Source organism: Conger conger, chromosome 12 (genome assembly GCF_963514075.1).
Source record: "Conger conger chromosome 12, fConCon1.1, whole genome shotgun sequence".
Taxonomy (NCBI): Eukaryota; Metazoa; Chordata; class Actinopteri; order Anguilliformes; family Congridae; genus Conger; species Conger conger.
In genome coordinates this window covers 16,694,271-16,717,665 of record NC_083771.1, presented here as the reverse complement: position 1 = coordinate 16,717,665, position 23,395 = coordinate 16,694,271, and the positions used below count along the sequence as shown (strand labels likewise).

The window sequence follows — 23,395 nt, the reverse complement described above, 5'->3', positions numbered from 1 at the left end:
ATCTGACTGCAGTTAAGGAATTCTGATATACTGTACTGCCTGTGTTTTGCTGAGGTGTGTTGTTTAGCGGATTCAATTATGCACATCAGGAACTGAAGTCAGATTGAGCTCCCTGGACATGACCCTGGGCCCAGAGCAAAGCCTGGCAGTATCCACGCCTCTGTCTGCTCCCCAAGAACCCCCGGCGGCGACCATAAGGACACTTTTAGCCTGTGAAACTGATGATTGGCAGCCGTGTGTGCTGTGAGTTATGACCAGTCGTTATGGTTCAAAATGTAGTGGATTTGAATGTTATTGGGTCATGCTGTGTGAGTAATGAAAAAACTGACATCATCATTCTTGACATAATTTCTCATTTTTTAAAATCCCTAGACAAAGTAACCAATTGAATACCCGACCACCACATTCTGCACAATGTCAAAAAAAACTGGTCACTGAGAAACAAAACAGATTTTGCTTTATCTGCTCAGGATTGAACATTTCACCCAATATAAGTGATACAAGTCGGTTTATCAGTACAAAAGTGCTATCAAAGTACTGTCAATGTAATGGATGAGTCCGAAGCTAAAATGTCAACAAAATAATGTACAGTGACGTTATTGGTCATGCTATTGAGCAGACTGTGTTAGCAAGACGCTATTTGGCACTACAATTGCCCAAATGGAAGATGGTCACGTCACTTCCGAGGGCTGTTGTGTCCTTTTCCGTTTGAGGATTTTTCTGAAAAGGGTCAAATGAGGCTGCTGTAGTTCCATTGTTCGGCATTAGATGGCTCTCTGTACTCTTTATATGAAGTCTCGAGTTCCACTTTCTCAAGCGCTGAAAAGTCATTTGAGTCATAAATAAATCAGCTAATCGAACTGAACTTTCATTCGCTCATGAACTTTATGTGAATACAGATTTGCAATTTACCAAAGCGCATTTAACCAAGAGAATGTTCGTTGACATTTTCAGGGGCACACGCAGTAAAATCGCTGTTATGGCAACACCCCCACCGTTACATAAACGCCACATTTATCTTTGTGAAACTGCGATGGTTTATGTGCCCCTCTGTCTGAGTGTGTGTTTGTGTTTGTGTCTCTGTGCGTGTGTCCGATTCACTGCGATGTTTCTGTGTGTTTGTCTAATTCAGTGTATATATACCTTTCCCATCTGTGCAGTCGTGCTCCGGTCTGTGCAGTGATGTGCAGGTTGACCGCGCGGTGAAGTTGGGGAAGGGTAATGGATGTCTTTAGGATGGACGGATAGTGCGATGGAGAGGAAGGAGACTGAGGAGGAGTGACAGGGGGAGTGCTGTAGCCGTCGTGACTCCTTCAATCATAAAAATTGATTTTTGGACAGTCATTTGAGGGGTTTTTTAATGTGCCTATTTAGTAATGTCCCATTGGGCGTGAGTGGAATGGAAGAGAATTTGAGTTACTTGAGGTGGGGCCCTGTGTGAGTGTGTGTGTGTGTGTGAGTGAACTAGGTGTGCTGCAGAATGTGGTGTATGTTTCTGACCTGTGAATAACCCACATTTACGGTGTACATAAGAGTGAGATGTGTTGGAGGGCGCGTATCAAGGCTAAGCAAACATGCTCTGGAGGGAACGTTACTCCAGGGAATTCAAGAGCGCTGCTGATTTTCCTAAATTATCGGACCTATGACCTGTCAACTACAGCGCATAAATTGTTCCTGTAGAAGCAAGGAAAAAAATGACCTTTTATGGGCTCTAACAGTTTAAAGCACAGTGTGTGTGTGTGAGAGAGAGTACATCTGTCTCCTGTCTATTGTAAACACAGCCATGTTACCTCGCAACACCATTTTTTGCCTTGGAGTAAGAGTCGAGTGTTTTCTTTCTTTTAACACTTTGCGGTCCTCTGTCCAGCTGCATGCACATACTCACACACACACACACACACACACACACACACACAGACTCACATACACTCACACACCCACACACACACACACACACACATACACACACACAGATACACTGTAACCCTACATGGTTAGATCTGAGTGACGGGCACAGCCCTGGCTGAGGGAGATGGGAAAGTGTGTTGTGTGTGAGACAGACTGGAGGAGTTTTGCCTGTGTGAGGGTGTGTGTGTGTGAGGGAAAGAGTCGCTCCCTCTCATCCTCAGCCTGTGTAGAGAGAGTGTGTGTGTGTGTGTGAGTGTGAGAGAGAGTCTCTCCCTCTCTTCCTCAGCCTGTATAGTGTGTGTGTGTGAGAGTCTCTCCCTCTCTTCCTCAGCCTGTGTAGAGTGTGTGTGTGTGTGAGAGAGAGAGTCTCTCCCTCTCTTCCTCAGCCTGTGTAGAGTGTGTGTGAGAGAGAGAGAGAGAGTCTCCCTCTCTTCCTCAGCCTGTGTAGAGTGTGTGTGAGAGAGAGTCTCTCCCTCTCTTCCTCAGCCTGTGTAGAGTGTGTGTGTGTGTGAGAGAGAGTCTCTCCCTCTCTTCCTCAGCCTGTGTAGAGTGTATGAGAGAGAGAGAGTCTCTCCCTCTCTTCCTCAGCCTGTGTAGAGTGTGTGAGAGAGAGAGAGAGAGAGTCTCTCCCTCTCTTCCTCAGCCTGTGTAGAGTGTGTGTGAGAGAGAGAGAGTCTCTCCCTCTCTTCCTCAGCCTGTGTAGTGTGTGTGTGTGTGTGTGTGTGTGTGTGTATGTGAGAGAGAGAGAGAGAGAGTCTCTCCCTCTCTTCCTCAGCCTGTGTAGAGTGTGTGTGTGAGAGAGAGAGAGAGAGAGTCTCTCCCTCTCTTCCTCAGCCTGTGTAGAGTGTGTGTGAGAGAGAGAGAGAGAGTCTCTCTTCAGCCTGTGTAGAGTGGGTCTAAGCAGCGTGGTAGTGCCTGTCTGACACCCGGCCCCCCGTCCAATCACAAGTCATGGGGGCGTGGCATCAGGTAGGACTGAAAAGCTGAGGTCGGGCTCATTGGCTCAGTGGAGGACAGGACCTGGGAGAGAGGAAGACACACGCCCAATGAGAGTGGTGATAGAACTAGCCCCGGGAACACTGCTGTGAGCACCACCCTCACCACCTCCACCTCAGCACCACCTCCACCAGCAGCACCCTCTCCTCCAGCAGCTCAGTAGAACCCAGCGCAGGTAAGAACAGCTTTCTCTGTTCCCGTTTAACACTGGAGCCAGCAGGCTCTAGGCGGAGACTATGCTTTCTTTGCCTTTGTGTGTGTGTGGGTGCGTGTGTATGCACATGCATGTGTCTGTGTGTGTGTGTTTGTGTGTATGTGTGTGTGGATGCATGCATATGCTTTCTTTGTGCTATTTTTTGAGTAAAGGGTAAATCCCTGCATTTATATAGCGCCTTTATCTAAAGTGCTGTACAATTGATGCTTCTCATTCACCCATTCACCCACATGCACTCACACACCAACGGTGATTGGCTGCCATGCAAGGCACCAACCAGCTCATCAGGAGTAATTGGAGGTTAGGTGTCTTGCTCAGGGACACTTCAACACACCCAGGGCGGGATCAAGCCAGCAACCCTCCGACTGCCTGGCGACCGCTCTTACCTCCTCAATCAATGTCGAAACTCTGACTTGTGTAGCTGACATAGGACTAGGTCTGAAAGATATATTGAGGGACATCTTGCTATGAGCTGATGAGCTTGATATGATCCATCCTATTTTTTTCCCCAGTGATAGTGTGTGTAACCATTCATGTGGTAGGACATTGCCACTGTGTGTGTATGTGTATGTGTGTGCGCACATGTATGTGTGTGTGTATGTGCACGTACTGTGTGTGAGTGTGTCTGTATGTGTGTGTGTGTGTGTGTGTGCATGTGTGCATGCATGTGTGTCTATGAATGTGTGTGTGTACATGCACATACTGTGTGTGCATGTGTGTGACTCTGTGAGTTTTTGAGAGAGACTGTTTTTGAGACTGTTTATTGCCAGGAGTTTTCTGTTCTTATGTGTAGTCATCACAGAGGAGAAAAGTATTCATAGTGTCTGCAACTCACTTGTACATTTTATTACCGTATAAACTCTCACATTCACTGTGTACATTACAGTGAATTCCCTGACTGTTAAGTCAAACAGATGCTATCGTCTGTTTATATAATGTTTTACATTCATGTCTTGGAAGGAGGGGTTGCATTAGAGTGCTTGATAAATCTTCCCCTGGGTGTTTGTGTTAGTGTCAGATGGTGGTCAGTTGGTCAGACGTATGTTGGCGTGGTTACAGAGCAGGAGAGGTGAGGATGACCTCTCTCTCTCTCTCTCTCTCTCTCTCTCTCTCTCTCTCTCTCTCTCTCTCTCTCTCTCTGTCTCAATAATTTGATCATAGTTGGAATTTAGCTATTTTAAGTAGGCCTATAAAATTATGTTATAACCAGTTTAAACGTCAAGTTCAAAATTGTGTTCCGTCATTCGTAACAGAAACGGATATTCCTTCACGCACATAATTTTGGCACAAAGAAAACACCGTACGTGCATTTTTGTTCTTGTGCTAAATGTATACACTACCGCATTTATTCTGAAGCGCGCTTTTATAACATTAACTGTCAGCAGATGTCGTAGGTGAGAAAAATAAAGTATGGATAGATTTCTTAAGAGAACAAATAACGTGACACCCATTCAGCAACTGACATCGGAGGCCGTGTCCGACCAGCCAGGGGAAGCAAATGGCCAAAACTAAGGTTTTACAAAGATTGCTACCTGAAGTATGGTTTCAGCTGGTGCGGTGCTACTACGAGCCCCACGCCACTATGTCTGATATGCAGGGAGAAGTTAGCTAATGAAGCGATGGTACCAAGCAAATTAGCACGGCACTTTGAAACAAAGCATCCAGGACACAAGTCTAAAGACATAGAATATTTTAAGAGACTGAAATCACAAAATGAGGCAGAGAGTGAACGTATGATTTCAACTGTGCGTGTGTCTGACAAAGCACAAGAGGCTAGTTTTTTAGTGGCCGAGTTAGTTGCCAAAGCTAAAAAGGCACACATAAGAAATAGGCTATGGGAACTTTTGAATTAAACTGAATGTATCTGTTTTACTGAATTAAAAAAATATATAATAATTTGGTGGTAACCATCATCATCATCTAATATTAATAAAAATATAATAATAATGATGAAAATAGTTATAATGGGGCCAATCATACATTATGCTTAAGTGTTAAACAATGCCAGAAATAAGCTCCTGAGAGTGAAAAGTAATCAGTATCTTAGGGGTGCCGTGAATGAAAAAACTATGTGTAGGGGTGCTCTGAGTCCAAAAAGTTTGAGAACCACTGCACTAGCATGTGCCCCAGCTCTTGTTCTCTCCCTCTCTGTTTTATTTCTCTTTCATCTCTACGATAATTCTTTCCCCAAATTTGGAATCGCCTCTCATGTTTTGTGCTGTGCCACACACCCCTGCAGCAGTGTGCTCAGTGTCTGACGAATGTGTCGCTGAACTGTGCTTTAAAAACCTGAATGAGTTCAGCTGAAAGGCAGGGGAGGGAGTCCTGTTCTCACGGAGTCCTGTTTTGCCACGGCGCTATGTGTGACTGGTCCCTGTATCACAGGACTATGTGTGACTGGTCCCTGTATCACAGGACTATGTGTGACTGGTCCCTGTGTCACAGGACTATGTGTGACTGGTCCCTGTATCACAGGACTATGTGTGACTGGTCCCTGTATCACAGGACTATGTGTGACTGGTCCCTGTGTCACAGGACTATGTGTGACTGGTCCCTGTATCACAGGACTATGTGTGACTGGTCCCTGTATCACAGGACTATGTGTGACTGGTCCCTGTGTCACAGGACTATGTGTGACTGGTCCCTGTATCACAGGACTATGTGTGACTGGTCCCTGTATCACAGGACTATGTGTGACTGGTCCCTGTATCACAGGACTATGTGTGACTGGTCCCTGTGTCACAGGACTATGTGTGACTGGTCCCTGTGTCACAGGACTATGTGTGACTGGTCCCTGTATCACAGGACTATGTGTGACTGGTCCCTGTATCACAGGACTATGTGTGACTGGTCCCTGTATCACAGGACTATGTGTGACTGGTCCCTGTGTCACAGGACTATGTGTGACTGGTCCCTGTATCACAGGACTATGTGTGACTGGTCCCTGTGTCACAGGACTATGTGTGACTGGTCCCTGTATCACAGGGCTATGTGTGACTGGTCCCTGTATCACAGGGCTATGTGTGACTGGTCCCTGTATCACAGGACTATGTGTGACTGGTCCCTGTGTCACAGGGCTATGTGTGACTGGTCCCTGTGTCACCCAGGGCTCCGTAAGGTGCATTCAGGTAGGAATGTGTGTCTGGTCACTCTTGAGCGCCCCCCACTGGCCAATAAGGGCACCGTAAGGCTGCATGTCAGAGCCGCAGTTGAAAGGTCCTCCTGTGATACCACCCTGTGAGAGCTCAGCTGCAGTCTGCCACGCGGACAGACCTGGCTGCTGGACATCAGGGGTTCTCAGGGGATGTTCATGGGGTGTCCTGGTGCTCCCGAACTGGCAGGGTACTTCCCGCATGGAACGAGGTGGGGGAGTCCCCTCTTCTCTCCCCTGTGAGACCCCCCCACATCACAGAGGAGAGAAAGGGGGGCTCAACAAATATAGAGAAGAATGGACAGACTGACACAGACACACGCACTCACATACACACACACACACACACATACACACACACGCTCTGTGCCATTCTGCTGAGAGATGAGAATAGCAGTTTGAACTGAGCAGCATTTAAGAAGGTCGGAGATGTAATTTGTGTGTGTGTGTGTGTGTGTGTGTGAGGCAGCAATATGTTTTGAGTGAATATACTTATAAGTGAGTACAATAAAGTGAACATACAATTTAAACATAATGGATAGTTGAGTGACCTTAATTGAAGTTCTGACGTTTGTTGTTACATTTTTACCTGAAGACTAGGTTATACTTTCAGAAATTATTACTATTACTATTATTACTATAACTATTACTTATTAAATTGTTACTATTATAATCTTTTTTTAAATAAACCAATTAAAAACTGTTTTGTTCTATTAATAATGTACTAATGATCACATAATATATTGGTGGATATGAACTCAGTCATTGGATGGTGACTGTTGCTATAGTGCTCAGTGACTGTGCTGTCAGTCATTGGATGGTGACTGTTGCTATAGTGCTCAGTGACTGTGCTGTCAGTCATTGCACGGTGAATCAATCAAATGCACAAATTAGGATTTGTGCATGTGAACCTCTCCTGTGTGTCCGACCCTTGTACCGAATCCCCCAAATCCCCGAGCTGCATCAAAAACCTGCCACCCCACCTCCCACCTGGCTATACAATCTGACCTGTGTTGTGTTTTCTGTTAGCTGGAAGGTTTGCATTTTTTGTGTGTGATGATGTGTTTTGTGGTTTGAGTGGTTTGCACACATTGGTGTGCATCTCAGGAGTGCAGTAATTATTTTAATGGGTCCAGGGCGATTTATAGAGTGCGGCAATACAGATATATCCATATACACACATACAGTGCATCCAGAAAGTATTCACAGCGCTTCACTTGTTCCACATTTTGTTATGTTATAGCCTTATTCCAAAATTGATTAAATTCATTTTTTTCCTCCGAATTCCATGTTTGGAGGAAACCAGGCACCGCTCATCACCTGGCCAATACCATCCCTACAGTGAAGCATGGTGGTGGCAGCATCATGCTGTGGGGATGTTTTTCAGCGGCAGGAACTGGGAGACTAGTCAGGATTGAGGGAAAGATGAATGCAGCAATGTACAGAGACATCCTGGATGAAAACCTGCTCCAGAGCGCTCTTGACCTCAGACTGGGGCGACGGTTCATCTTTCAGCAGGACAACGACCCTAAGCACACAGCCAAGATATCAAAGGAGTGGCTTCAGGACAACTCTGTGAATGTCCTTGAGTGGCTCAGCCAGAGCCCAGACTTGAATCCGATTGAACATCGCTGGAGAGATCTGAAAATGGCTGTGCACCGACGCTCCCCATCCAACCTGATGGAGCTTGAGAGGTGCTGCAAAGAGGAATGGGCGAAACTGCCCAAAGATAGGTGTGACAAGCTTGTGGCATCATATTCAAAAAGACTTGAGGCTGTAATTGCTGCCAAAGGTGCATCAACAAAGTATTGAGCAAAGGCTGTGAATACTTATGTACATGTGATTTCTTAGTTTTTTATTTTTAATAAATTTGCAAAAATTTCAAAAAAACTTCTTTCATGTTGTCATTATGGGGTGTTGTGTGTAGAATTTGGAGAAAAAAAAAGAATTTCTTCCATTTTGGAATAAGGCTGTAACATAACAAAATGTGGGAAAAGTGAAGCGCTGTGAATACTTTCCGGATGCACTGTATATCCAAATAAAGGCTGGCATACCGATATCTGGGCCGTGTTCTGGGAAAGTATGTCTGGCTCAGTGAAAAAAAACACTCTTATTTCTTGCGTTGTTATTGATGTTATTTTTATATGGCAGTTTGCTGTTGGTTGTTCGTGAATGGTCTCTCGAGCTCGCGCTTTGGCAACACAAGTATAATGTGTGCCACGGCAGTAAAGGCTACTGAACTGAGCTCTGGCCTCCAGTGTGCCGCAGATTCTCACACAGACACTCCAGTCCAGAGTTTTCATCGCTTAGCGGAAGGTCCTGTCTCTGTTATTATTAAGAGTATGTGCTGTAGGCAAATGCATTTCCATGCTTGAATTTTTTATCAGCCTTTTTCTTTTGGGAAAATAATTCTGCCTGTTCCCTCAGTTCTCCTTCCCTCCTCTGTTCCCCTGCTCTGTTTTTCATCCTCTGTTCTCTCTTACTCCCTCTCTCCCTCTGTGCATTGAGATGGAGCCAGGGGTCGAGCTGAAGCAGGGAGGGGCCCCCGTGGATAAGGGGCCGGGGGCCAGCGAAGCCGGGGCAGCCAGTGGGTCCCCCAAGGAGAGCGGAGCCAAACTCACCCTCCAGCAGCTGGCCACAATCGAGGAGGAGGAGGCGCTGGACAGGATGGTAACACACGCACGCACGCACACTCACACACTCACACACACCCATACACACACACACACACACACACACACTCACACACACTCTCTCACACACACACACGCACACTCACACTCACACACTCATCAACGCACACACTCACACTCACACACATACACACACACTCTCACACACTCACACACACACACGCACATACACACACACACACTCTCACATGCACACTCACACTCACACACTCATCAATGCACACACTCACACTCACGCACACATACACTCACATACACACCCATACACACACTCACATACACACAGACACTCTCACACACACATCCACACTCACTGACATACACACACTCACACTCACATGCACATGCACACACTAACACACTCATACACACACTCACACATACATACATACACACATACACTCACTCACACTCTCACACACACACACACACACACACCATACTTACAGACTTGGCATACATACTGTATATTTACCATGTGAACTTCACTGAATGTTCATGTCTGTAGACAACTGATGCTCTGTGTGGATTGTTTGTTAACCAACCTGTAGTAGTTGTTACTCTGACCTTCAGTATGGACTTATTGTACTTTGTTTTGGATGAAAATGGTCTGCTAAATGAATGTACTGTCACGTGTGGTGTGGTGTGGTGGGAGCAGCTGGACGAGACGTCTGACTTTGAGGAGAGGAAGCTGATCCGCACCGCCTTGAGGGATCTGCGGAAGAAGAAGAGAGGTGAGATCAGAGAAGAGGAAGGACCGACATCTTTCTGTCTGTCTGTCTCCGCCTGCCTGTCTGTCTGTCTACCTGTCTGCCTGCCTGTCTGTCTACCTGTCTGTCTGTCTGTCTGTCTGTCTGTCTCTGCCTACCTGTCTGTCTGCCTGCCTGTCTGTCTGCCTGTCTGTCTCCTGCCTGCCTGCCTGTCTGTCTGTCTGTCTGTCTGTCTGCCTGTTTGTCTGTCTACCTGTCTGTCTGTTTCTGTCTGCCTGTCTGCCTGCCTGTCTGTCTGTCTACCTGTCTGTCTGTTTGTCTGTCTCTGTCTGCCTGTCTGTCTCTGCCTGTCTGTCTGCCTGCCTGTCTGCCTGTCTGTCTGTCTGTCTGTCTGTCTGTCTGTCTGCTTGTCTGTCTCTGCCTGCCTGTCTCTCTGCCTGTCTATCTGCCTGCCTGTCTGTCTGCCTGCCTGCCTGCCTGCCTGCCTGCCTGCCTGTCTGTCTGTCTGTCTGTCTGTCTCTGCCTGCCTGTCTGTCTCTGCCTGCCTATCTGTCTGTCTCTGTCTGCCTGTCTGTCTGTCTGTCACTGCTTGTCTGTCTGTCTGTCTCTGCCTGTCTGTCTGTCTATCTGCCGGCGTGCCTGTTTGTCTGTCTGTCTGTCTGCCTGTCTGTCTCTGCCTGCCTGTCTGCCTGTCTGTCTGTCTCTGCCTGCCTGTCTGTCTGCCTGCCTGCCTGCCTGCCTGTCTGTCTGTCTGTCTGTCTGCCTGTCTGCCTGTGTGTCTGTCTGCCTGTCTGTCTGTCTCTGCCTGCCTGTCTGTCTGTCTCTGTCTGCCTGCCTGCCTGCCTGCCTGTCTGTCTGTCTTTGCCTGCCTGCCTGCCTGTCTGTCTCTGCATGTCTGTCTGTCTGTCTCTGCTTGCCTGTCTATCTGTCTTTGCCTGTCTGCTTGTCTGTCACTGCTTGTCTGTCTGTCTGTCTCTGCCTGTCTGTCTGTCTATCTGCCTGCGTGCCTGTTTGTCTGTCTGTCTGTCTATCTGTCTCTGCTTGTCTGTCTCTGCCTGCCTGCTTGTCTGTCTGTCTGTCTGTCTGCCTCAATAGCACTAGTCATATGCTCTATGTTTCTGAATGCAATCTTCTTCTGCACCTGTGACTGTCCGTCCACAACCTCCTTCCCCTGCTCCATCACCTCTCCCTCTCTCCCTCCCTCCCTCTCTCCCTCTCTCCCTCTCTCCCTCTCTCCCTCCCTCCCTCCCTCTCTCTCTCCCTCTCTCCCTCCCTCTCTCCCTCCCTCCCGTAGCCCAGAGAGAGCAGGACCGAGCCGCTGGACAGCAGCAGAAGGAGGAGCAGAATGTTCGGCCAGCAGGGGGCGCTGCAGGCGAGAAGCCGACCTTGAGCTCCGCACACAGTGAGTGACCTCTGACCTCCAAACTCAACCTCATTCACCATACATTGTATAGCAGGACAGCTGCAGTGTTTAAAACAACCAAGCTTTGTTTTTGGATGGACAGCCTGTAGCCTTTTGGCTAAGGTACATGACGGATCTGTACATGACTGGGACCCGGAAGGTTGGTGGTTCAAGCTCCAGTATAGCGACCATAAGTTCCATCCAGCTGTTGGGCCCTTGAGCAAGGCATTGCTCCAAGGGGGGATTGTGCTCTGCTTCGTCTAATCAACTGTCACTTTGGATAAAAGTGTCAGCTAAATAAAAAAATATTATTATTGCTGTCTCAAATAAGGGGTCTATTATAATTTGTTTGTCGCTGATTTCTTTCACATATCCGCCTCTCCTGGAATAGATTAGAATATGAATGAATCTGATTCACTCTGTAATATTTTTAATGAACTACCCTACCCTGCTGGTGTTGCTTTTAACATATGACTACCTGTACCCTCATGCTTGCAGACCGTTGTGCCACATTTTACCTTCCACTCGCAGATTGTGTCATTTCTTCTCCCCAGAAGGAGCAGTCCAAACTCAGTCCTCCTCCAGCTGCAATAAGAAAGTGGGCAGGTGAGTAGCATGGAACACCAGGTGAGCTTCAACAGATGCATTTAACACACAGAATATGTATTGTTGTTATTTAGACACACATTTCACTTCATATACATTATGTGCAAACCAACTGCCCTGATTCAGCAAATAACTGAACAAATTTTTATCATTTCTGTGTGAGGAACTAGCTTTTGTATAATTGAGCTAATTATATAATCAAGATCCGATACTGGAGTAAAACCCAGCATCTACACGGCCCTCCATGGTGCTGAGTTTGAGACTGACACTTTTGTTGTAGTTCTGACAGCACTGCTCCAGCAGATCCAGGCTCTGTAGGGACAGCAGGACTGGGCTGCCTGCTCAGAGCAGATCTAATCGCTAACTCTCTCCCGTTCTCCTCAGTACTATCGCTTTCTCTGTGTTCCTCAGTACTCTCTCTGTCTCTCTGTTCCTCAGTACTCTCTCTCTCTGTTCCTCAGTACTCTCTCTCCTCAATAGTCCTCAATACTCTCTTTCTGTGTTCCTCAGTACTCTCTCTCTCTGTTCCTCAGTACTCTCTCTCTCTCTGTTCCTCAGTACTCTCTCTCTGTCCCTCAGTACTCTCTCTCTGTTCCTCAGTACTCTCTCTCTGTGTCCCTCAGTACTCTCTCTGTGTTCCTCAGTACTCTCTCTCTGTTCCTCAGTACTCTCTCTCTGTTCCTCAGTACTCTCTCTCTGTTCCTCAGTACTCTCTCTGTCCCTCAGTGCTCTCTCTCTCTGTTCCTCAGTACTCTCTCTCTGTTCCTCAGTACTCTCTCTCTCTGTTCCTCAGTACTCTCTCTCTGTTCCTCAGTACTCTCTCTCTGTTCCTCAGTACTCTCTCTCTGTTCCTCAGTACTCTCTCTCTGTGTCCCTCAGTACTCTCTCTGTGTTCCTCAGTACTCTCTCTCTGTTCCTCAGTACTCTCTCTGTGTTCCTCAGTACTCTCTCTCTGTTCCTCAGTACTCTCTCTCTGTTCCTCAGTACTCTCTCTCTGTCCCTCAGTGCTCTCTCTCTCTGTTCCTCAGTACTCTCTCTCTGTTCCTCAGTACTCTCTCTCTCTGTTCCTCAGTACTCTCTCTCTGTCCCTCAGTGCTCTCTCTCTCGGTGTTCCTCAGTACTCTCTCTCTGTCCCTCAGTGCTCTCTCTCTGTTCCTCAGTACTGTCTCTCTCTCTCTCTCTCTCTCTCTCTCTCTGTTCCTCAATACTGTCTCTCTGTTCCTCAGTACTCTCTCTCTCTCTGTTCCTCAGTACTCTCTTTCTGTTCCTCAGTACTCTCTCTCTCTGTTCCTCAGTACTGTCTCTCTCTCTCTCTCTCTGTTCCTCAATACTGTCTCTCTGTTCCTCAGTACTCTCTCTCTCTCTGTTCCTCAGTACTCTCTTTCTGTTCCTCAGTACTCTCTCTCTCTGTTCCTCAGTACTGTCTCTCTCTCTCTCTCTCTGTTCCTCAATACTGTCTCTCTGTTCCTCAGTACTCTCTCTCTCTCTGTTCCTCAGTACTCTCTTTCTGTTCCTCAGTACTCTCTCTCTCTGTTCCTCAGTACTGTCTCTCTCTCTCTCTCTCTGTTCCTCAATACTGTCTCTCTGTTCCTCAGTGCTCTCTCTCTCTGGTCCTCAATACTGTCTCTCTGTTCCTCAGTACTCTCTCTCTCTGTTCCTCAGTACTGTCTCTCTGTTCCTCAGTACTGTCTCTCTCTCTCTCTCTCTCTCTGTTCCTCAGTACTGTCTCTCTCTCTCTCTCTCTCTGGTCCTCAATACTGTCTCTCTGTTCCTCAGTACTCTCTCTCTCTGTTCCTCAATACTGTCTCTCTGTTCCTCAGTACTGTCTCTCTGTTCCTCAGTACTGTCTCTCTCTCTCTCTCTCTGTTCCTCAGTACTCTCTCTCTCTGTTCCTCAATACCCCCTCTCTCTGTTCCTCAATACCCCCTCTCTCTGTTCCTCAATACCCCCTCTCTCTGTTCCTCAGTATTTCCACCCGGCAGGATGACAGTCCTTTGCGTGGGGCCGGTGGGGGCAGCAGTGGGCTGAGGGAGCTGGAGAGGAGGCAGGCGGAGAAACGCAAAGAGCTGATGAAGCCCAAATCCTCCATCACACCGACCCGCCAGGCTGTCGTCCAGAAACTGGAGAGAGAGAGTGGAGGCACGGGGTGAGGAGAGAGGGAGGGAGGGAGGGAGAGAGGGAGAGAGGGAGAGAGGGTGGGAGGGAGGGAGGGAGAGAGAGGGTGGGAGAGAGGGTGGGAGGGAGGGAGAGTGCATTGTTTTTCCTTATATGAGGCAGTAGTTTCTTTATCTCCATCTCTGACTTTCTCTCTGCCTCCTCTATTTCTCTCATTCTCTCATTCTCTCTCTGGCTCTGTCGCTCTGTCTCTCTCACTCGCTATGTCTCTATCTCTCTCTGGCACTGTCTCTCTCCTCAATTCATATTTGGTTTATTGGAATGACGAATGCAGAAGTATGTAAAATATGATAATGTGTAACTCTCTTTCAGACTGCCTGGCTGTAGAATGCCACGCTCCCCTGTGTCTGGTGTCCCTAACAGTAAAAACATCAAACAGATGCTTCTGGACTGGTGCCGGGCCAAGACCGATGCCTATGAGGTCAGCACGGCTCTGCTGCGCTGCGTCTGTGTGTCTGTGCGTGTGTATGTGTATGTGTATGTGTATGTGTATGTGTGTGTGTGCGTGTGCGTGTATGTGTGTGTGTGTGCATGTATGTGTGTGTGTGTGTGTGTGCGTGTGTATGTGTATGTGTATGTGTATGTGTATGTGTGCGTGTGCGTGTGCGTGTGCGTGTATGTGTGTGTGTGTGTGTGTGCATGTATGTGTATCCGTGTGTGTGTGCGTGTGCTTGTATGTGTATGTGTGCGTGTGTGTGCACGTGTGCGCATGTATGTGTGCGTGTGCGTGTATGTGTATGTGTGTGTGTGTGTGTGTGTGCGTTGGTGTGTTTGTGTGTGACTGTGTGTGTAAAGATGTCTACACGCGTGTGTATGCCTGTGCTTTCCTGAGTAAGTGTGCATGTGAGTGTGCATGTGTGTGCAGAGGTGTGTGTGTGTGTGTGTGTGTGTGTATGTGTATGCGCGCACGTGTGTGTATACCAATCTAACAGACAGCAAGTTGGACTCCATCTCACCCACCCACTTATCTCTGAGTAATGAAGCTCCCTGCCAAATGGCATTGTGCTCATTCATGCACTTCAAGTGCATTTCATTATTAGCCTCTGCATTCGTCTCCCGCACTGCAAAACAACAACAACAAAAAGTTTCGGCAGGGTTTGGGTTTGGGTGCAGACTCACCCCCCTCTCTTACAGGGCGTGGACATCCAGAACTTCTCCTCCAGTTGGAGCGACGGTTTGGCCTTCTGCGCACTTGTTCATCACTTCTTCCCCCACGCCTTCGACTATTCCTCCCTCGGTCTCACGGACCGCAGACATAGGTTTGAGACTGCGTTCAACACAGCTGAGTGAGTTTACGCACACACACACACACACACACGCACGCATATACATCACAAACTCACAGGCACACACACACACACACACATGCATGCAGATACATCACAAACTCCCAGGCACATACATACACACACATGCATGCAGATACATCACAACTCACAGGCCCACACACACACACACACTAAGGTACAGTCTGAAAAGGTGTGTTCCTGGCTTAAAGTTCACAAAATGAAAATCGATTTAAAAAAAAGAAAAATACAAAATAAAAAAACTGACCTCGGACAGTGGCATTTGCCGGTTAAAAATAACTTTACAATTTGTCATTTAATCCTTATCAAAATAAGTGACTAATCGTCTGACACTGACTCCCGACTCCCGACTCTGACACCGACTCCGCATAACTTATATAATATTTGGATGATTATTAATCATGTTTTGTCATGGTAATGCAAAACCATCACTATTGAACAGATGTTTGTCAACATTTATGAATAAAATAGCGGCTATTTAGAGTATTTAAAATGCGGACCAGTTTGGATGTACAGTGGGGCACTTAGCAGCCTCAAATGGCAACACTAGCGCCTTGAAGCGGATGTGTGCGGCAATAGGCAGCCAGTGCAGGCAAGGAGTGGGGTGACCTGGGCCGACTGGTGGTCAGACAGGCTGCAGCATTCTGGACCAGCTGAAGGGGCTTGATGGCACAAGCTGGGAGACCGGCTAGGAGGGAGTTGCAGTAATCCAGACGGGAGATGACGCACGCCTGGACTAGGAGCTGGGTGTCTTTCTTTGTTAGGAGCTGACGAATATGGCCTATATTTTGGAGGAGGAACCTGCTGGTTCTGGCAGTGGAGCATATGTGTGGAGCCAGGGTCACCTCAAGTTTCTTGGGGAGGAAGACACTACAAAGTCCCCGATGATCAGTGAGAGGTCGATTGTTGGAGACTTAGAGATTGTTGCAGGGATGTAGAGCAGCTCAGTCTTACCAAGCTTAAGCTTAAGCTTCAGGTGGTGGGAGGTCATGCACGCAGAGATGTCAGCCAAGCAGGCAGAGATCTGTGTGGTGACCTGACTATCGGGAGGGAAGGAAAGAAAGAGTTGAGTGTCATTGGCATAACAGTGGTAAGGAAAGCCAGGAGAAGAGATAACAGAACCAATAGACATGGTGTACAGAGAGAAGAGGAGAGGACCAAGAACCTGCGGGACCAAGAACCTGCGGGACTCCAGTTTGTAGGGGGTGAGGGTCAGAGACTGAGCCCCTCCATGTCACCTGGTAGGAATGACCAGAGAGGTAGGAAGATAACCACACAGATCCTGTGACACCCATCCCAATACAGAGAGCAGAATCTCATGGTTGACTGTATGGAAGGTGGCCGACAGGTTGAGGAAGATGAGGACAGAGGAGAAGGATTTGGCTCAGAGTGGAGTGGCCACTTGTGAACACGTACTCACAAGCATTCACGCACGCACACACACACACACACACACACACACACACACACACACACACACACACACTTTCTTTCTAAGCTATTTTCTGGGATCAGTCCCAGCAGAATGGACTCTGTCTGGGCTTCCTTTGACCTCTCACTTTGTTTACTGCACATTTCCAGGAATCGTAAAAGCCGAAACACTCTGAGACGCCATGCTTAATATCAGGGGGTCAGGGTTTAGTGTCATCACCGCCTGATGACAAGAGGGTGTATTTTCAGTGGGTGCACTGCATGTGTGTGCGATTCTGGTTTAAAAAAAATAATTCTGGCATTGTAGAATTATGTGTTTACTATTGATGTCCAATCTTGACAGCAATAGTGCAGGTTTTTTGTTTTGATGGCTGCAGTTGCAGTTTGGAGCAGAGGATGCTCTGGGTGAAAGATTAGCGTTGCGGAGATGATTGTTTCTGTGTTGACTTTAGAAGATGTGATGGTCCTGGCGGGTGTTATCCCTCGCTCCAGGTCTTTGATGGTGCCCAGACGGCCCAGATGGTGTGGTAATGTCTGCCAGTGCAGACAGGGACAAGCTGCTCTCTGTACCTCTGAAATCCTCTATTACCTCCTGGGTCTTCTCACACACAGCAGTAGACAGGCCCATAGCGCTGTGTGTCTTTCCTTTTTCACAATCATTTGCGTCCGTATACTAGTTTACTCTTTAGTGTGTCAAAATAGTATTAGTGTGTCAGAAACTGTAGTTGCGTAAAATAGTGTGCTAAAACTACCCGGATGTCACTCTACATTCGGTGACACATCATAGCATGCCAACACCGGACTGAAGACACACCTCTTCAAGCTGCACCTCTCCCCGCCCCTCCCTACGTCCCTGTAAACCTTAACTGTTGTCTGTACTTGTTATTTACTTGTCATTAGGATGATACCTTTGCTAGTTTTGTTTGGCTAGATAAGCGGTTTGCTCATTTGCGTGATGTGGTACATTTTTACATTTTACATTTTAGTCATTTGGCAGACGCTTTTAATCCAAAGCGACTTACAAGTGCATAGGTTCTACCATAAGTCAGAGCATCACATCCAGAAACTAGCAAAATACACAGGAAATGCTGTTCTAAACATAGTTGTCATCAGAAGTGCATTTTTTTTTTTTTTTTTTGGGGGGGTATTGCCATTTTTGGGGGGGGGTATTGCCATTAATGTCATGTAATGTAATGACTCTATGCATACCAGTATCCCACAGTGCATTGCGTTAGGTCATGACCCAAGCAACCAGGAGGGCAGTGTTTAAACCAAAGCAGAAAAAGAGTTGAGCGATTATGTTTTAAAATGTTTCCTTACACAAAGTCACATCAGCTAGCTGCCGGCATCAACGCGCACTGTGCTTAAAGTAGTATGTCTGAAAATCCATCTTATTTTCGGCATATTTTTAATATAGTGTGCGATTTCAACCCCCTCCCTTGCAGAAGGCTGGCGGACTGCCCCGCCCTGCTGGATGTGGAGGACATGATTCGAATGCGCGAGCCGGACTGGAAGTGTGTGTATACCTACATCCAGGAGTTCTACAGGAACCTGGTGCAGAAGGGGCTCGTCAAAACCAAAAAGTCCTGCTGAAGACCCCCCCCCCCAACACGCCTGCCCCCGAGCACACGCTTAAAGGTGAGGTTCAGCAGGAGCAGGAGCAGCTCGGAGCCGCACGCTGGGTGCGGCCTGTTCTTCATGCCCTTGTTCAGTAGTTCTGCATGCTCACACTCTCAGAAATGTAGTATGAAAAGAGCTTAAAAAGGTCCAAAGCTTGTCGCTGGGGTGGTACCCTATAGCTACATAGAATTATACCCCTAGCCAGCAATATCTAACTCATTTGTACCTTTTTTGCTTGGAAAAAGTCGTCATTTGAACCCAGTGAGAACATTTCTGTATTTGCAGGGTGCATTTGGGAAATTTGATCCTTGAAGAACAAAAATGCACCTCCACCGTCTCTTTATTCCTGAGAGTGCGGGAACTGTTTTTGTTGTCGGTCAACGGTCGCCCTCTTTGATGTCCCAGTGTGCTGATGTGTGCTGTTGCCCAAAAATGGATACATTTCAAAGAAAGCTGCCATGTGGGGTTTGCAGAATTTAGGACAAGGATTATAGAATAATTATAAAGTGTGCAAGTAGGTGAAAATCACATAATCACAAATGTGATTATGGAGTGCGGTGTTAGGTTATTAGTCTCGGTGTGTTTGTGCATTCAGTGTCCCATTGTGGTGATGTGCTGCTCAGTGTGTTGTGTTCTGGTTTTGTTGTGCTGATTATCTTTGTGATGGGTGTGTTAAGTATTTGGGTGATTAGTCTCTGTGTATTCCGGTTTTGCTGTATCTTTGTGATGGGTGTGTTAAGTATTTGGGTGATTAGTCTCTGTGTATTCTGGTTTTGCTGTATCTTTGTGATGGGTGTGTTGGTATTTGGGTGATTAGTCTCTGTGTATTCTGGTTTTGCTGTATCTTTGTGATGGGTGTGCTGGTATTTGGGTGATTAGTCTCTGTGTATTCTGGTTTTGCTGTATATTTGTGATGGGTGTGTTGGTATTTGGGTGATTAGTCTCTGTGTATTCTGGTTTTGCTGTATATTTGTGATGGGTGTGCTGGTATTTGGGTGATTAGTCTCTGTGTATTCTGGTTTTGCTGTATCTCTGTGATGGGTGTGCTGGTATTTGGGTGATTAGTCTCTGTGTATTCCGGTTTTGCTGTATCTTTGTGATGGGTGTGTTGGTATTTGGGTGATTAGTCTCTGTGTATTCCGGTTTTGCTGTATCTTTGTGATGGGTGTGCTGGTATTTGGGTGATTAGTCTCTGTGTATTCTGGTTTTGCTGTATCTTTGTGATGGGTGTGTTGGTATTTGGGTGATTAGTCTATCTCGATGTGTTTCTGCACAGTGATGAATGTGTCCGATATCCCAGCATTCCCTCTGTTCTCCAGCCTGTGCTGCTCCAGAGGCACAGCCTAATTACTGCCTTCTCCTTCTGGCACAGAGGGGCATTACTTTATTTGGCCGTCTGCAGCTCTGCACTTTAAAAGGAGCCATCGGCCCTTCTTTCAGGCGCTGAACAGAATGAGTGAGAGAGAGATGGTGGGAGGGAGGGCGAGAGTGTGGTGGAGAGAGACGGAGGGAGGGAGGGGACGAGGGAGGGAGGGAGGGAGGGAGGGCGAGGGGGAGTGAGAGGCAGATACAGGGTCAGAGACAGAGACAGAGAATGGGTCAGAGACAGAGACAGGGTCAGAGACAGAGACAGAGACAGAGAATGGGTCAGAGTCAGAGACAGAGACAGGGTCAGAGACAGGGTCATAGACAGAGTCAGAGACAGAGAATGGGTCAGAGACAGGGTCAGAGACAGAGTCAGAGACAGAGAATGGGTCAGAGGCAGAGACAGAGAATGGGTCAGAGTCAGAGACAGAGAATGGGTCAGAGTCAGAGACAGAGAATGGGTCAGAATCAGAGACAGGGTCAGAGTCAGAGACAGAGACACAGGCAGAGGCAGAGGCAGAGAATGGGTCAGAGTCACAGACAGGGACAGAGGCAGAGAGAGAGGCAGAGATAGAGACTGGGTCAGACAGAGTCAGACTCATAGACAGGGATAGAGGCAGAGATAGAGACAGAGACAGAGACACAGGCAGAGAATGGGTTAGAGACACAGACAGGGACAGAGACACAGAGAGAGAGGCAGAGATAGAGAATGGGTCATAGGCAGAGACAGGGACAGAGACAGAGACAGGGAAAAGTATGAGGCAGAATTTATCACAAGCTTTTCCTTTACTTTGTTATTGTTGTTTTTTTGAGTGTGGGATGGCTGTGTGGGTTCCGCTGGGATTAAAGCAACAGGACCTGTTTGAGCATGTCTCTATGGTGCAGCTGTGAGTGAGAGTGTGCCTCTAGCTAAAACACAGCTCTGAGTGAGAGTGTGCCTCTAGCTAAACCACAGCTGTGAGTGAGAGTGTGCCTCTAGCTAAAACACAGCTGTTGTAGCTCACCGCAATTGTACAGAGTGGTTATCTGAGTTACCGTAGCCTTTCTGTCAGCTCAAACCAGTCTGGCCCTTCTCCTCTGACCTCTCTCAACAACAAGGCATTTCTGTCCACAGAACTACTGCTCACTGGATGTTTTTTGTTTTTCGCACCATTCTGAGTGAACTCCCAGGAGAGCAGCAGTTACTGAAATACTCAAACCACCCTGTCTGGCACCAACAATCATGCCACGGTCAAGATAAACATTTTTCCACATTCTGATAGTTGATGTGAAAATTAACTGAAGCTCCTCACCCATATCTGCATGATTTTATGCATTGCACTGCTGCACAAGATTGGCTGATTAGATAATCACATGCATTAGTAGGTGTACAGGTGTTCCAAATAAAGTTGTCAGAGAGAGCATATTTCATTGCGCTGTTACTTTGGTTGTTAGAACTAACGACAGTGTTGGGGTCGTTCATTTTCAACTCAATCACTTCAGGAAATTAACTGAACTGAATAAATTTTCATTTATTGCATTACAGGCATTTTTAAATCAATTAATTATTTGATCATTTTCTGAGCTGACTGAATTCAGTAGGTATTGATCCAAACCATGGCTGGCTTCCATATCAAAAATGTCTTAATTAATTTAAAAAACTTCCCATGGATGATTCTGTGGTTTTGCAGTCTATCTTTGGAGATCATTCTCGCATAGTACCAACTCAGTACTCACTTCTCTTTCTGCTTTGTGTATTCATTTTTGCAAACTTGCGCTTGAAAAATGCTTACATATAGTAATCTAAATGCTCAAATAATATTTTAATTCTGTCTGTTATTTTTATGCTACGACATATTCATTATTACATGTTGTGAACTGCATCCATTTGTACTTTTATAAGTGTAATTCATCCACACTCACTAAGCATTTTAGTCTTAAATTGAGACTTAAAATCTTATTTCTTTTAAAAAGATGAAATAACAATAATAACAAACACTAACATAAAGTAAGCAAAAATGGTAAATGGTTGGCTTTTATATAGCACCTTTATCCAAAGCGCTGTACAATTGATGCTTCTCATTCACCCATTCATACACACACTCACACACCAACAGTGATTGGCTGCCATGCAAGGCACCAACCAGCTCATCAGGAGCAATTGGGGGTTAGGTGTCTTGCTCAGGGACACTTCGACACAGCCCAGGCGGGGGATCGAACTAGCAACCCTCCAACTGCCAGACGACTGCTCTTACTGCCTGAGCCATGTCTCAAATATGCTACTTGAGAGAAAAATAGGATATTAAGTCTTACAAGACTAAAACATAATTTCTTTGCAGTGCTCAATTTTTAACTAAATTTTAAATGTACACTTTAATAAAGACCTACAGTAATTGCTTACTGGCTTAGGATCAGCCACTTGTACCGGTGCTGAAGTCTTATGTAAATGTTGGAAAAGAACAGCGCAGTGCATTTTTAATGTTCAATGAAAGGCTGCCACATGAACCCTAATGGGACTCTGCGTGTGAAACCACACCCCTGGTGGACACAGGCTGCTTTACGTGTTGCAAAATACTGAACACATATTCTTGGTCATGCTTTTGTAGACTAGTGTTCTAGAGCTGTAATTCAGCTTCCTTTCTCTCATTTCTGATTTTCTTTGTGCTAACTATATCTATGCTTCTTTTGTAAACTGCACTCCCCTCTCCCCCCCCCTCTCCTCTCCGCTTTGGCAATACAAGTGAATTTATTTGCCATGCCAATAAAGCATTTTAAATTGAATTGATACATCAACTAATAGATCTCTCTCCCCCCTCTCTCTCTCCCCCTCTTTCTCTCCTCCCTCCCCCTCTACCCCCTCTCTTCTTCCCCTCTCTCCCTCTCTCTCTCTCCCTCTCTCTCTCCACCTATCTCCCTCTCTCTCTCTCTCAGGCTTACTGTTGGATGAGGTGAGAATGGTGTTCCGGAGGTGACAGGAAGCCAGACTCCTGAGTGTGAATTCACCGGTGCACCTGAGTAGAAGGGGTTCCTCTGCCTTCTGACCGTAGGTGGACAGCCCACCATATCCTGCCATGTGTGTCTAACCCCCATCAACCAATTGCCTCCTGGCTGAAGATTTGCGCTAGTTAGCAAGTCCGTCCAGGTGATTGGAACAAAATACTGGGGCGGACTTTTACTTTCTGAACCTGGATTTTACACCTCTGCTTCTGACCCGAGGTCAGGGATGAACACTGCCACCCCCCCCCCCCCCACCCCCCACCCCACCCCCAAAGGGTCATAGAAAGACAAACACACTGAATCTCCCGCTGTTTCTGCGCTGCTACTCCAACCCCCTCCCCATTGTTACCTTGCTGTTACTCCAGCTATTCAATTCACCTTCTTTTCCAAAATACAGGTCAGCCAAAAACCGTGTTCCCTTTCCAGAAGGAGAGAAAGGACTTCCTGCATGGCTCAGCTATCATGCTAGTGCTGGTGTGTGCAGGTGTCTTACGGGTTATGAGCTTTCCTGTTTGAGATACAGGGATGAATTCACCTGCAACGGTCATTGTATCTCAATGTGATGAATGGATTCTACATCCGGTCTCCAACCACTGCATGCTCTGCGAGATCACACTTAATGTTCCCCACTGGGGGCCTGTAGGGACAAACTCACTTCCTCTCCACCACCATCTCGATTGGCTGTCCATATAAGCACAGAACACTTTGAGTGCTATACTTAGAGAGTGTTATTAATATTAATACACCTATTCCGCCTGTCTCTGAATCATAATCGGCCAGTGGACCCATCAGTCAGTCCTGTATGTTAACACACATACATTGTATTGCCGTGGTATCTCAT

The 23,395-nt window shown here is 46.8% G+C and overlaps 1 protein-coding gene across 1 annotated transcript; it reads left to right on the top strand.

Annotated features, from left to right (window-relative positions):
* The first annotated feature begins 2,945 nt into the window (after positions 1–2,945).
* Positions 2,946–22,645, top strand: smtna (smoothelin a). The gene is made up of 10 exons (XM_061261941.1): positions 2,946–3,079; positions 8,778–8,939; positions 9,621–9,696; positions 10,967–11,074; positions 11,629–11,680; positions 13,647–13,826; positions 14,168–14,276; positions 14,990–15,141; positions 18,039–18,231; positions 22,489–22,645. The coding sequence occupies exons 2-9, from the start codon at positions 8,778–8,780 to the stop codon at positions 18,184–18,186; spliced, it is 987 nt and encodes a 328-aa protein (XP_061117925.1). The 5' UTR covers positions 2,946–3,079; the 3' UTR covers positions 18,187–18,231; positions 22,489–22,645.
* Positions 22,646–23,395: the final 750 nt, after the last annotated feature.

Coding starts and splice junctions, on each gene's coding strand:
- smtna (XM_061261941.1), top strand. CDS start 8,778: ATGGAGCCAGGGGTCGAGCTGAAGCAGGGAGGGGCCCCCGTGGATAAG. Junction 8,940..9,620: donor AGGAGGCGCTGGACAGGATG/GTAACACACGCA, acceptor TGGTGGGAGCAG/CTGGACGAGACGTCTGACTT. Junction 13,827..14,167: donor AGAGAGAGTGGAGGCACGGG/GTGAGGAGAGAG, acceptor ACTCTCTTTCAG/ACTGCCTGGCTGTAGAATGC.